General features: G+C 42.7%; 1 protein-coding gene across 1 annotated transcript in view; it reads right to left on the minus strand.

Annotated features, from left to right (window-relative positions):
* LOC146672390 (Fc receptor-like protein 5) overlaps nucleotides 1-13,522 on the minus strand; it is a 155,543-nt gene extending 142,021 nt beyond the window's left edge. Inside the window, exons 1-4 of the mRNA XM_085400862.1 lie at nucleotides 13,492-13,522; nucleotides 12,815-12,850; nucleotides 9,755-10,018; nucleotides 9,430-9,675 (exon numbers count right to left, since the gene is read on the minus strand). Of these exons, the coding sequence (XP_085256988.1) occupies nucleotides 9,430-9,675; nucleotides 9,755-10,018; nucleotides 12,815-12,850; nucleotides 13,492-13,522 (577 nt within the window). The remainder of the gene's footprint in view (nucleotides 1-9,429; nucleotides 9,676-9,754; nucleotides 10,019-12,814; nucleotides 12,851-13,491) is intronic.
* Nucleotides 13,523-14,441: the final 919 nt, after the last annotated feature.

A 14,441-nucleotide genomic window follows, 5' to 3' on the forward strand; every position in this document is an offset into this window, starting at 1 on the left:
GTTTTGAGGATTGTATGTTTTTTTGGGTCTTTGTTTTGGTTATCCATTATCCATCTATCGACCTTCTTCTGCTTATCCAGGGCCGGTCAGGGGGGCTGCAACCTAAGCCGAAAAGCCCAGACCTCCCACTCCCCGCCCACCTCCTCCAGCGTGTCCGGGGGGACACCAAGTCGTTCCCAGGCCAGCCGAGAGATATAATCTCCCAGAACACCGCGCCCAGGAGGCATCCAGATCCCCAAACCACCTCAACTGGCTCCTTTCGATGTGGCGGAGCAGCAACTCTACTTCTACACCCTCCCGGATGCCTGAGCTGCTCACCCTATCTCTAAGGGTGAGGCCTCATTCTTTTGGTCACCACAGCTCATAACCATAAGTGAGGGTAGGGACATAGAGTGACTGTAAATTGAGAGCTTTGCTTTTACACTCAGCTCTCTCTTCACCATGACAGACCAGTACAGTGTCCACCTCACTGTAATCACAGCAACAATCCATCTATCGACCTCCTGCTCCCGTCACTTGCGATCAAGACCCTGGATACTTAAACTCCTCCACTTGGGGCAGGAAGTGGAGGAGTATCCTCTTTCATTTATTGGGCATTTTCTAGTCGGTTTCATTCTGACTGTATGGTCTCACTTCAGTCTTTAAGGTTCCTTTGCCTTCAGTTTTTTCAGTTGGCTCTTTGATTTATCTTGAGTTACGAAAGCGAAAGCGCATCAAATCTGATTTTTTTGACCCTATGCACCCATATCCGATTATGCTATGACAGTGTGAACGGCACAAATCCGATATTTTCAAATCCGATCTGGGTCACTTTCGTATGTGGTACTGAATCCGACACATATCCGATGTTTCAGAAAGCGACTGCTGTTTGAACGGTCATGTCGCATTAAATACGACTTTTACGTTACTGACACAAGACAGACACCAATTATCAGCGCCGGAGAAGACATCGTGAACGCTTCCTGGCCATCCAGTGAAACTGTTGGGAAGACAACGTGAACATTTTATTTGTACTGTATAATCTGCAGATTCTGACAGAAATCTGCAGCTATCCTTTGAAGCACCGCTCCGCTATAAAAAAGCAATAAGGATCATTATTAGGTTATCTACATTACTATGTAAATAACAAAATAACTTAAAGCAAAAATTGGGAAACGTAAAGTCCGAAGTCTTTATATCAGTCAAACTATATTGTTTGCTCCTGGTTTAAACAGAGCGCGTTGTGTGTGACGTCTTCTTTTGCGCATGCGGGCCGCTTTGAGCGTTCACACTAGAGTGCGTTTGCTGTCGCATTTTAGTTGTAGTGTGAACGAGCAGACAAAAAAAATCGGATTTGATCAAAAAATCGGAATTGAGCATCAAGACCTGCAGTGTGAATGTAGCCTTAGACTTAGATCCTCCCGTGCCAATCGGCGTATCGGGCGACATGCATTGGGCGATTTATGTTGATGAATGCTCAATCATCCAGGTAAGAAAATCGCATAAAATGGATTCTCTTTATCTGGATGTAGCAGGCAGGGCTATTTGGTTTCATTCATTGTGTTGTGCTTCATGAATCACCCAGAGTTCCCCTGTATCCTGTTCACCGTGCTTCCTGCCTTTGTGTTTAGCAAATTATTTAACTTTCAGTTTTACTTTGTCACTTTGTTTTATTTTTTTGTCCTTGTCTATGATTGTTTAGTCTTTAGTCTCAGTCTGCCTCAGTGTCTGCCTCCCATGCCAGTCCTGTTATATTCTCTTTGTTTCCTTACACTTTCACATGAAAGGGGTGGTGTTGGCAGCATTAGACTAATGGGACTAAGGGGCTTTTAACAGACGATGAATCATTTTCCACAAATCTCTATGAGTGCTGCCATAAAGAACCAAAAATAAATAAATAAAAATGCTACAGTTTTTCAAAAAGACAACTTATTAATGGTGAAGAGAATCAATACTGGTTTGTTAAAAAAAAGAAGAAAAGTCATGGTGCTCCTGCATCGGCTATTTCATTTTAATTTTCTTCAGTTTTATTTTTATAACAGCAAAGTCTAGCTCTTGCTGCTTCCTGTGCTTCAGCTCGATGTACCTGGGGTGAGACTTTTTTTTTTTTAACAATTATTGAATTATTACTGCTGAAATTTGCACATTTGTATGCTTTGGCTCTGTGATCTTAACTTCTGTTCTTCTCTCTGCTGAAAACCTGTATCCTTTGAGTGATTTACCTTTAGAGAGAATTTGTGGATCTAAATTGGACCAGTTGTGTGTGTGTGTGTGTGTGTGTGTGTTTCCCCTTTTTTGTGCACGTAGTGTGGCAGCTGCACCCTTGGACAAAAATGGATTTATCCCAATGACAAAACTCCTAAATAGTTAGATAATGTGTGCGCTGCAGCGAGGAGTGTTCAGACCTCAAAATTGGAGATTCCTCCGATGTAAGGGCCCGCATCTTTCCTCATGATTAATAGAGGGGCAGCAACCACCTCTCAACTCCTGCCGTTCAAGAGAATAACTAAAATATCATTGACTTTTACCTTTCGACCTCTCAAAGTACTTTAAATATCCGTATGACAGCTTTGACCATCATATGTTTTTGTGAAGAGTACCCAGCCTTCTTAGAGTCCCTGGGGGGGGGGGGGGGGGGGGGGGGGGGTGCTGGAAGGTGCTCCACCTGGAGACTCTGTTGTCCTGCTGGGAGACCTGGAGGGGCGTGATTGGGAGGAACGGCCTCCCTGATCTGAACCCGAGCGGTGCTTTGTTATTGGACTTCTGTGCTAATCACAGTTTGTCCATAACGAACACCCTGTTCGAACATAAGAGTGTCCATAAGTGCACGTGGCACCAGGACGCTCTAGGCCGTAGGTCGATGATCGATTTTGTAATCGTATCACCAGACCTGTGACCATATGTTCTGGACACTCGGGTAAAGAGAGAGGCTGAGCTGTCAACTGATCACCACCTGGTGGTGAGTTGGATCAGGTGGCGGGGGAGGACACTGGACAGACCTGGTACACCTAAACGCGTAGTGAGGGTGTGCTGGGAACGTCTAGCAGAGGCCCCAGTCCGTGAGATCTTCAACGCACACCTCCGGCAGAGCTTCAACAGCATTCCGAGGGAGACTGGGGACATTGAGTCCGAATGGACCATGTTCAGCGTCTCCATTGCCGAAGCTGCTGCATTGAGCTGCGGCCGCAGGGTGGTTGGTGCCTGCCGTGGTGGTAATCCCCGAACCAAATGGTGGACACCAGAGGTGAAGGGAGCCACCAGGCTGAAGAAGGAGTCCTATCTGGCTTGGTTAGCCTGTGGGACTCCGGAGGCAGCTGACAGGTATCGACAGGCCAAGCGGAACGCGGCTCGGGCAGTGGCTGAAGCAAAAACTCGGGTGTGGGAGGAGTTCGGAGAGGCCATGGAAAAAGACTTTCGGACTGCCTCGAAGAGATTCTGGCAAACCGTCAGGCGTCTCAGGAGGGGAAAGCGGTGCTCTACCTGCACTGTGTATAGTGCTGGCGGAGCGCTGTTGACGTCGACTGAGAAAATTGTCAGGCGGTGGAAGGAATACTTCGAGGACCTCCTTAATCCCACTGACACGTCTTCCGAGGAGGAAGCAGAGTCTGGGGATGAGGGGAATGACCCGCCAATTTCCGGGGGCGAGGTCACTGAGGCAGTTAAACAACTCCTTGGTGGCAGAGCCCCTGGTGTTGACGAGGTCCGCCCCGAGTTCCTGAAGGCTCTGGACGTTGTAGGGCTGTCCTGGTTGACACGCCTTTGCAATGTTGCGTGGTGATCAGGGGCAGTACCTGTGGACTGGCAGACCGGGGTGGTGGTCCCCATCTTTAAGAAGGGGGACCGGAGGGTGTGTTCCAACTACAGGGGGATCACACTCCTCAGCCTCCCTGGGAAAGTCTATGCCAGGGTGCTGGAAAGGAGAGTTCGTCCGCTAGTCGAACCTCGGATACAGGAGGAACAATGCGGTTTTCGTCCTGGTCGCGGAACACTGGACCAGCTCTTTATCCTCTCGAGGGTACTTGAGGGCGCATGGGAGTTTGCCCAACCAGTCTACATGTGTTTTGTGGACTTGGAGAAGGCATTCGACCGTGTCCCTCGGGGTGTCCTGTGGGAGGTGCTGCGGGAGTATGGGGTGTCTGGCCCATTGCTACGGGCCATTCGATCCCTATACAACCGTTGCAGGAGCTTGGTTCGCATTGCCGGCAATAAGTCGGACTCGTTCCCCGTGGGTGATGGGCTCCGCCAGGGCTGCCCTTTGTCTCCGGTTCTGTTCATAATTTTTATGGACAGGATTTCTAGGCGCAGCCAAGTGGCGGAGGGCTTTCGCTTTGGTGGCCTCAGAATCTCATCTCTGATTTTTGCGGATGATGTGGTTCTGTTGGCTTCATCAGGTGAGGGCCTCCAGCTCGCACTGGAACGGTTCGCAGCCAAGTGTGAAGCAGCGGGAATGAGGATCAGCACCTCCAAATCTGAGGCCATGGTTCTCAGCCGGAAAAGGGTGGAGTGCCCTCTCCGGGTCGGGGATGAGTTCCTGCCCCAAGTGGAGGAGTTCAAGTATCTCGGGGTCTTGTTCGCGAGTGATGGGAGAAGGGAGCCGGAGATTGACAGACGGATTGGGGCGGCAGCTGCTGTAATGCGGACGCTGCACCGGTCCGTCGTGGTGAAGAGGGAGCTGAGTGTAAAAGCAAACCTCTCAATTTACCGGTCGATCTACGTCCCTACCCTCACCTATGGCCACGAGCTGTGGGTAGTGACCGAAAGAACGAGATCGCGGATACAAGCGGCGGAAATGAGCTTCCTCCGAAGGGTGGCTGGCCTCTCCCTTAGAGATAGGGTGAGAAGTTCGGCCATCCGGGAGGGGCTCAGAGTAGAGCCGCTGCTGCTCCACATCGAAAGGAGTCAGCTGAGGTGGTTCGGGCATCTGACAAGGATGCCCCCTGGGCGCCTCCTGGGTGAGGTGTTCCAGGCATGTCCCACCGGGAGGAGGCCCCGGGGAAGACCCAGGACACGCTGGAGAGATTATATCTCTCGGCTGGCCTGGGAACGCCTTGGTATTCCCCCGGATAAGCTGGAGGAGGTGGCTGGGGAGAGGGAGGTCTGGGCCTCTTTGCTTAGGCTGCTGCCCCCGCGACCCGGCCTCGGATAAGCGGTTGAAGATGGATGGATGGATGGATGGATGGATGTTTTTGTGAAATTCTGAACCAATAACTGGATATGCCCGCCTTGTTCAGGAGAGACTCGGAGGCAGACCGTCTCTAAGTTTCACAATCTATTTACACACAGACACCAGGTGCAGATATATGCAAGTGAGGGGGTACGGGAAGAGGGTCTCCGGGGAACACAGGCACGGGAAGGGGACACACGGGGATATGTACACAATCCTTCGCTGATGCTCAAGTTAGCTCGGACTCCGGCTTTAGCTCACCAAACAGCGGTCCTCAGGCTGACGAGAAGTCTGGCACAGGGAGGAAGAACAGGTAAGTTGCGGCACGAAAGAAATACGTGGAAAAGCTCAGACTTGCAATGACACTGACGAGTGTTACACAATAATCCAGCGAAGAAGCATTCTCGGCAGCTGCCTTGAGAAGTGAGCGTGGTGATGAGACGATTGCTTGCAGGTGTCTGAGCCAGGGGCTGAAGTCGTCATGACTACGCCCTGGTAGAGCCCAGTGCGCAGGAGGAGAGAGAGAGACGCAACACAACAGAAACACTTGTAGCCATACAGAGTCAGCCGAGAAGGCACAGGGTCATGACACGCCTACTTGAAATGGAGTCTTTTGCCAGCAGTTCCGTACTTAATCAGGATTCTTTGCTTTTCCAGCAGGCTGTTCTGGTTACTCTGAGTTCACACTTGCTTATCTGCAGATTGATTGTTAAACTGAATCTATTCAATTCCATTTTGTGGAAGCAGAGCAGCTTTAGTAACAACTCAAATCACCACAGAAGATACAAGAAGGCATTAAGTTTGTCTCCGAAACACTTGCTAAAAGTCTTATTTTTTTTAATTCATATGGGAAATAAGTGTTTTTATTTGTTAGTGTAGAGAAACAAATTATGTGGGAATTGTGAAAACTCCGTCATTGCAAGTCACCTATGACTGAAACCGAAAAAAAACTGACATAAACCTTTAAAACTTTAATTTCAAAAACAACAAATTAAATCCAATTTTGGTCCCAAATGTCCAAAATCCAAATTGTTTTTTTTTTTTTGTGGTTAAAAACAAAATTGGAAATATCTCTAATTATCTTTACATAATCAGGGAATTCTGTCCCTCTATGATGCAGTATAGATATAATCTGGAATGATATTCAGTTTTTCTCACTGAGTGTCCTGAGTCAGTGTGAAACTGAAGTAACTGATTGCTACTTCAGTTTCACACTGACTAATACTCAGTTTAAGGACGTCACGGTCCTGGGTCTGTGACTCACTGTGTGTAATTCTGGTTTAAGTTATTTTCTTTGACATGTTTTTTTTTTCATGGGTTTGATTCCCTGTATTGTTTTCTGCTTGTGTTATATTCATAGTTCATAGTCTTTAGTTTTGTCACTGTCTTCCTTGTGTTCCACATTTAGTTACTATTGTCTCTATGATTCATGTTCTCTCTGTTAGTCATGTCTCCTGTTTTATTTTATAGTCCCTTGCCTAGTGTTCAGTTTATTTAGTTTTGCTTCCTCCCTGTCTCATTGTGTCTGATTAGTTCCAGTTTCCCTCCTGTTTCCCCTCATTATCCTTTGTGCATTTAACTTTGTCTTTCTTTGCATGTCTGTATAGCTCCCCCTCTGTTTCCCATGTTCTCTTTCACCAAAAATCACAATAATTTTTATCCATGCGCAAATACTACTACTACTACTACTACTGTGACTACTAGTAATAGTCACAGTGAGTGGGCAATTCAGGGTTCAGTATCTTGAACAGAACTCAAGAAACTGGTACATTTCATGTACCAACCAACCAGGCCAACTTAGATCTTCAAAATTAGTTAATGTTAATTTTCAAAGTGTTATTAGTCTTCATAGCTGTCACGTTAGCAGACTGTTTACCTGTAGCCTTTATTCAAAATGGTATCTTGAGCCAAAAATTATTTTATCAGACCTGAAAAAAACCCCCACACAACTCAGACATGAGGATTGATGTATATGTGAATATACATTATTAACCTTTCTGTCTTAATTGTAAAATCATTCTTATTTGTGTAGCAGATTTAAATCTACAGAATCTGTCCCAAATGCTTTAAAATCAGGTAGATTTACACCACATTTACAAAAGACATGAAGAGTAACCTGTATTTTTGTACTAATTTAAATAAGAGCTTTTGTTTTATCCCATAGTTGTGAAATACAGGCTTAACAGTGAAACAGTTGGTGATACACTTCATACCTGATTGCATAAAACATTGCTCTCTCCTACATAAGCTCCATTATAAGTTAAAAGAATTGGTATTAGTACTTGTTAAATGCAGTACTGGCCTGTGTAGTGATCGTGTGTGTCATACACACACACACGACTAATCATCCTCTTTGAGACTGATTGATTTATTGATTGACATGTTATTATTGTGCAATAGCATGTCAAAATGCTCCTAACTGCTGATATTTGTCCACCTAACCTGCTTACATCTCCTAGTTATGTGAAAAAATAATTTCTACATTTTAAACAGCTCGAATTGCATAACAAGGCAGTGACATCATTTCAGAGAAACTGAGCCTTTGGTCACGTGATATTCTAAAAACAGACACAGGCTTTTTTTGGACATGCAACTTTACCGGACCTTTACAGGACACAGGCTTCAGTGTCAGACGTAACATCACTAGTCCTGTATTTACTTCTTATTGGATCAGCACCAGTCACATGTCACTGCACTTTGGGGCCCTAAAGGTAGGAGGGGCCTATTGAAAATGTCTGATCAAAGTAGCTCCCCCTCTACCTTACACTATCTGCTGATATTCACAGTATTACGGTAAACACCATTACAAGAGAGCCACTATATGTTTAAGCCATGATTTTATTTTGTGAACCAAACTGGACAAATTTCCTGAAACACTTTGCTGGAAAAGAGAAATGCTTATACTTCTATGAGTCACTAGAGGGAACCAAAGGACAACCAAAAACAGCTTCTTCAAAACACACAACAGTCTCAATCTATTGTAATCTAGAGTTTTAGCTTATTACCTGCAGCTGTCTGCTGTGTTTTTTTTTAAAGAAAACAGAAATATACAAACAGTATTTATAAAATATGTACATATTTATCTAGTCTATGAACATGTTAATTTCCCCAACCATGATGTGGTTAGCACACAACCCTGACTAGCCGGTACACACAGAAACAAATTAATAGTAAGTTTGTGAGTAAATTTCATTGATAACACATTTAAAACCAAAGTGCTTTTATAATTCTGTCTAGAAAATATAAAAAAGAGAATATACATATTCAGTCTGTATATGAAATAACCCAAGAGCACCCAATCCTTCAATCACAGTTCCAGAAATTAGAGGTCTAAAAACACAGAGACAGAAAAGGTTAATCTTCAGCTGAGTCTGAAACTGTTATCTGAGGTCGGTTGGGAGGTGATTGAAGAGACTGTGCAACAATAGCAACAACACCCACTTTTGAAATGAGCTTAAACTGCAGGATGATCACAAGTGATTAAGAAGGCCTTAATGATCTGGAGGGAAAATACAGACACACTATTTCTACCACATAAGCAGGTTTGACACCATTTAGGCTTTAAACACAAACAGCGTCTTAATACTGAATTCTATCATTCACAGGGAACTAATGCAAGCCTGCTGACAGAGTGCTAAGAGTGTGTTAATGGGTCATATAGTACTTTGTGACTTTCATGCTTCTGCTGTGTTAATCAGAGATGAGCAGACCAGTGAGAATAAATAAATCTACAGTCAAACTTTTGTGAACCTGCTCTGGAAGTATTTCAACAAAAGCAACATAGAGTAAAAAATGAGCCATGACACTGCCTCTGTCTTTGTGACATCATCAATCTCCTGGTCCAGTCCCTGTTAAGCCTGTGTAGGCGGGATCATCACTGTCACAGGAGGCATTTCATGGAGTCCAGCAAGGTCAGAAAGGAAAGTTTGATTTATTCTATTTAAAGAATTAAACAATTAACAGCTGCCAATTATTAGGTTATTAGGTCATTGATTATTGATTATTGGCTCTGGATAAATATAAAGACACCATAAGGAGAGTGGAGATAAAGTATGGACAGAACACCACTAGGTAGTGGAGCAGGGTCAGCGTGAGCTGTGAGTGTGTTGAGGCAGAGGGCGGAGCTCCAGATGTGGGCTGGACTGAAACTGTGCTCAAGGAAGAGATGGGTGGTTTTAAGGCAGGAAGTGGAGCTTTGATTGGAGGTCTACCTATAGAGAGAATCCCATCTGTTCAGGTGAATCCATAAATAAAATAAAAGGTGAAATCAGAGTGAAGCTCCTCACCTGTGACAGTGATCCAGCTGGATGGAGACTCTCCATGACCGCTGATGTCACACTTGTAGAGGCCTTCATCAGACCTGGAAACATGCTGGATAGTCATGTGACCTGTAGGCTCTTTCCCTATGAAGACACCATCTTTGAAGAAAGCAGCTGGGAGGTTGGAGGGAGTGGTCTTTGTTTTACAGAGCAGAGTGACATCATCTCCCTCCATCACAGGGAGGACAGGACTCTGCAGGATCACTGATCCACCTCAACACAGAGACAAACTACAGCATTTCATCCATTTACACACAGCTTCATCAACACTAACTCCACACACTCAGCTTACCAGTGACTGTCAGGTTAACCATGTTACTGATGGGACCCTCTCTGGACTCACACCAGTAAACTCCACTGTCCAGTGGAAAGACATAACTGATGTTACAGGAGGAATGAGCTGATATTCCCCACCGAACTCCACACTGAGTCCTCTGTTGTTTTCTTGTGTTTCTTGTCAGATTCCATCTCGTAGAGCTGTCGTCCTCCTCACAGCTCAGAGATACAAAGTCACCTTCGAAGAACTGAGATCGGTTGGGGCTCACAGTCAGACGAGCTGTGAGGGAGAGGAGAATACATCCTCCATATTTCTTAACAATTGTAAACCTTTTAAAACCACTAACCACTGTGATTGATTGGCTGCTTCTCTGTATGACAGCTTGTGACCCCTAGCAGTTTGTGGGTAGTACAGTTCCTAAATTGTCAATTATTGACTTGGGTTGACATTTCATTTATGGTTTTCCAGATTGGTTTGCTGCTTTTTGGAACATCTGACATTCCCACTCATTTGATTTAATGGGAGAGCATTGGAGCTCTGTCTCCACTGGCTGGCTTAACTTAATTAAGTTTTATTTATATATTTTCAAAACACAACAGCGGTTGCCTCAATGCACTCAGGTGCCTGCTGCACAATTTCTGACTTTCCAGCTCAATCTCTCTGTCTATCAAATCAATATATAATGATCAGTCCATTTCTCCTTCTTTACTTTCTAGCTGCTGGAAGGAGATGCAGAAAAGTATGCAAACTTCAGCCAAGAGAGTGAGACAATCGCATTAACACCTTCAGATTATTATATTATATTATCTTATCTTATCTTATATTATTAAACTGTTATAAAACTGGCCCTTTTAACATGGGAGTCTATCGCGATTGCCTCACTTTTGGAGCCAACCTCAAAAGGCCACTTCTGCCCTTGGCTGCATTAGTTATATTAATCTGATAGATTAGTTTGCCCATGTAAAAAGGCATTTTTCACACACACACAAAAAAAGTTAATCATGGAGTTCCACATGGTTCTATACTGAGAACATCACTTTTCACTTTCTTGATGCTCCTAACAGGTACTATTATTAGAAAATAATGACTAAATTTCAAATTATACGCCAATGGTACATGTTGTCACGTTACTGTGTTATATGCTACCATGGATTGTATCATACTGTATGTATTGTGTATGATACATACACAATACATACAGTATGATACATACAGTAACTATGTATATTTTTAAAATGTACTAAAATTAACTTAACAGTTAACATAAACTGGAGAACTTACATACTTTGTGATGATGCACAGAAAAATACTCAAAACAGACAATCTGAAGAGTATTTTTACAGATGACCAACGTTTCCTGATTAACAAACTAGTTTGGATAGTTGTGCTTGTCAAGCACATGCTGCTTTCACTGTGACAAAACAACAATCAAGATGCCAGGTCAGATCAGAATGAAAATTCTCAAAACCATTAGTGCAACCTCTACAACATTTAGTCATTTGTACACATCATAGTAGCAATTTCTCCTTCCTCTGAACAAATTGCAAATGCTCTTGAACATGTATCAGTTGCTTTCATACAGTTATCTGCTGTCGACAACATTATCATTTGCTTATGTCATGTCAGTCAAAATAAACTGTACTTTTGGATGCTGAATAGTCGTTCCCAATAAAATAATAATAATAATAATAATAATAATAATAGTCTTCATTTCATTGCTTGAATCATTACATGCAAAATTGGTGAATTCGTTTTCAAATGCTGTCCAGCATTATTATTTTTTCCTGGAAATGTCCCCTAAATTGAACATTTTCTCTCAGGTGAACTTAAGCTTTCACTGACAAGGAGGTGTGTGAAGTAATAGTTGTAACCAATGACAAGCCACTTGTTCACAGTCACTCATGGATCGATCCCAAGAACCCTCAATTGGCAAGCATATATGAACCGAGCAGGACATAGTGTGTACCATGTCTACAATTCTGTGACACAGAAATGGAAGGTCAGCATCGTGGAAGAGGGGTGAGGATGCGGGGGGAACAAAACAGGGGAAGAGGGAGAAGACGCCAAAAACATAGGCAGATCCCTAATGAAATTAGGGCAAACTTGTTGACCATGTTGTCAATCACTGTCTCACAATGGACGAGGCTGGTCGGGGGATCCAACCAAATGTTGGAAGAACACTGTGAATTTAATCAGTCAAAAGTTTGTAGGGAGAACAGGTATGTATAGTATTGGACAGTAATTCAACATCTCATAATATCTCGTGTTTAGTGTACATTACTGTAATTTTACTGTACACGGATATACAAAAAGTGCATAGTGCTGTCTTGAGCACTTTCAGGTAGTGTCACCAAGTTCTGACCTTTTTTGGAAAACACTGAGAGAATACTGTACACTGTCATAATGGAAACATGACAAAGCCATTTGACTATCTTGTTCATCAAGATGGTGTCAAGACTTCTCATTTTGATGACACTGGCAGTTTCATTGACATGAATACTTGCTTTTGAGGAATGGATTATCGATTTTGAGCAAGTGACCTGCTTTTGCAGGTTATCCACTAGGATTTGCAGTTTGCACCAAATGTTTTGAGAAAGGCACTGCTGTGCAAATGTTAATAGTGATGTGAGAAAAGCACCAAAGTGACTGAGAAAAACTGTAATATCCAAATCTGGGTGCATCAAAACAAACACAGTGCTTCCAAGAATATCATCTTTATTTGTTTTGTTTTGTTTTGTTTTGTGCAAAAAAGGCTCTGGATGTTAAGCAGTTAAAGTTGTAGTGTCTCAGTATGAAATGAAAGTGGGACAGGATGTGATGTCTCTGAGTTTCACCACAACATGCACAACAGTAACGTGTAACTACTTCTCTTTTCTGGATCCCATTACTTTGAAAAATTAAAAATGTGACAAAGATCCAAAAAATAATGCATTTTCATATGGAGATAACTGCAGGCAAGATAAAATCTGATCTATCCCACCAATGAAAAGCCTCTATGCGCTATCCTAAAGCACTTTACAGACTTTTCTTTTATTAGAGCTGCTGAGTTTCCAACTTTGACAGAAGTTTACTGACCTTGGTTTGTTGTGCAGATCAGTAATAAGGTCACAACTAAAGAGAAATGATACTCAGGTTAGTTTCAGGTTTTATACTCACAAAGGCATGCACAAAGCATAAAAAGCATTTTTAAAGTCACTAAACTCCACTTTTAAAGCTTTTAACTCCACAGTATCGCAGATCAAATGCAGTGGAGAGTTTGGCCTTTGGCATCTCACCATGAACCTATTTCTATTTCACAGAAAGCATCTTTTAAACGTCATCTTTCAAAACTGGAAACACTGTAGTTTAAAAGCAATCTAAGCTGACAGAAGTGTTTTAATAACATCCTTTTTAAAAATGTCAATTTAAAAAAATTAATTTTACATTAAAAACACAAAATGAAGCTAAAATGTTGTTTAGAGTTTGTGGGGACCTTCATAATATTTAACATTTTAAGCCCCAAGCCTAACTGATCTCCTGCCTTTTGCCCCCGTATCAGGGGACGTTGGGGCTTAAGAGGTTAAGACTGTTGTTTCTTAAATTCTCTTTTTTTAATCTATTTAGACTTTGTTAAAGAATATCATGGGAGCTGAAAAATGCTATAGGAGTACCAGAACAACTTAAATGAAATTAAATGTTATTGGAATCAAACTCAACAGAACTGCAGTGCAGATGTCAGCTAGTGTAGTAATAATTCATTATGTTGTACTTACAGAGCAGCCACAGCAGTGTTATTTCTTCCATTCTTTCTCTTAATGGTGTTATTGACATTTTGATCATAGTTAAACATCATAGTCACATCTCGTTGGACACTCCTCCTTCCTGATTCTGTGAGACACTGTGGTTTGGCTTTGCCCCCCTTTAGCTTTATGAGAAATGTTCCTTTTTATAAGTCTATAAAGTGAGGAAATGAGAAATGCTTCGTTGTTTTACGAACCAGAAAGACCCAAACTACTCTTGTCATGATAGTCTTTGTTTTAATATCTATCCTAAAATTTAAACTGCTTGTTTCTTTCCACTGTTTGTGACGTCAGTTCAGCTAAGAGGAAATGAGATTGAGGTGTTTTTTTAACCTGAAGCAGAGAGCCTCTCTCTGCTTTAACCACTAAAATGTGGTGAAAAAAAAGGGTACAGCTTGTCTGGTTCAAACTGGTTTCAACCTTTTTGCTCAGCTGACCCACATTAAACATCCTTTTTCCGTCTATTGTCACAAACCAGGCCGCATGGTATCATTCAAAAAGCTATTTATTTTAAATGAAGAAATAAAACAGAAGCCTTACACAAACCATGGATTTTGTGGTCAGTACAAACAGTGGTGTCGATAAGTTCATCGGTGGAATAATGGCATACACAACATTGTTTAGTGCTAATCCAAACGAAACAGAACGAAAAACCACAGGGTATCTCAGAGGAGAGCAACACACAGTGACTGGAGTCCCTTTTCATTCCCAATGCATAACATACCAATGATTTGTCACATGGCGTTGGTATGTAAAGTTTTGGGATTAGAACATGTTAGTGACTGAGCTCAGATGGCCTTTATAGAGCACTGGCACGCTAGGCCCAGTTCTTGCCATTGTCATTAATTGGAAATGAACTACTCTACTCCTCTAATGCCTGCAAACGAGGCACAAAACAGAAAAACAAACAGGCCGACAGAAGG

The sequence above is a fragment of the Rhamphochromis longiceps genome, linkage group LG3, assembly GCF_057381845.1.
Source record: "Rhamphochromis longiceps isolate RC_006_pf linkage group LG3, R_longiceps_female_GT1.1, whole genome shotgun sequence".
In the NCBI taxonomy this organism is placed as follows: Eukaryota; Metazoa; Chordata; class Actinopteri; order Cichliformes; family Cichlidae; genus Rhamphochromis; species Rhamphochromis longiceps.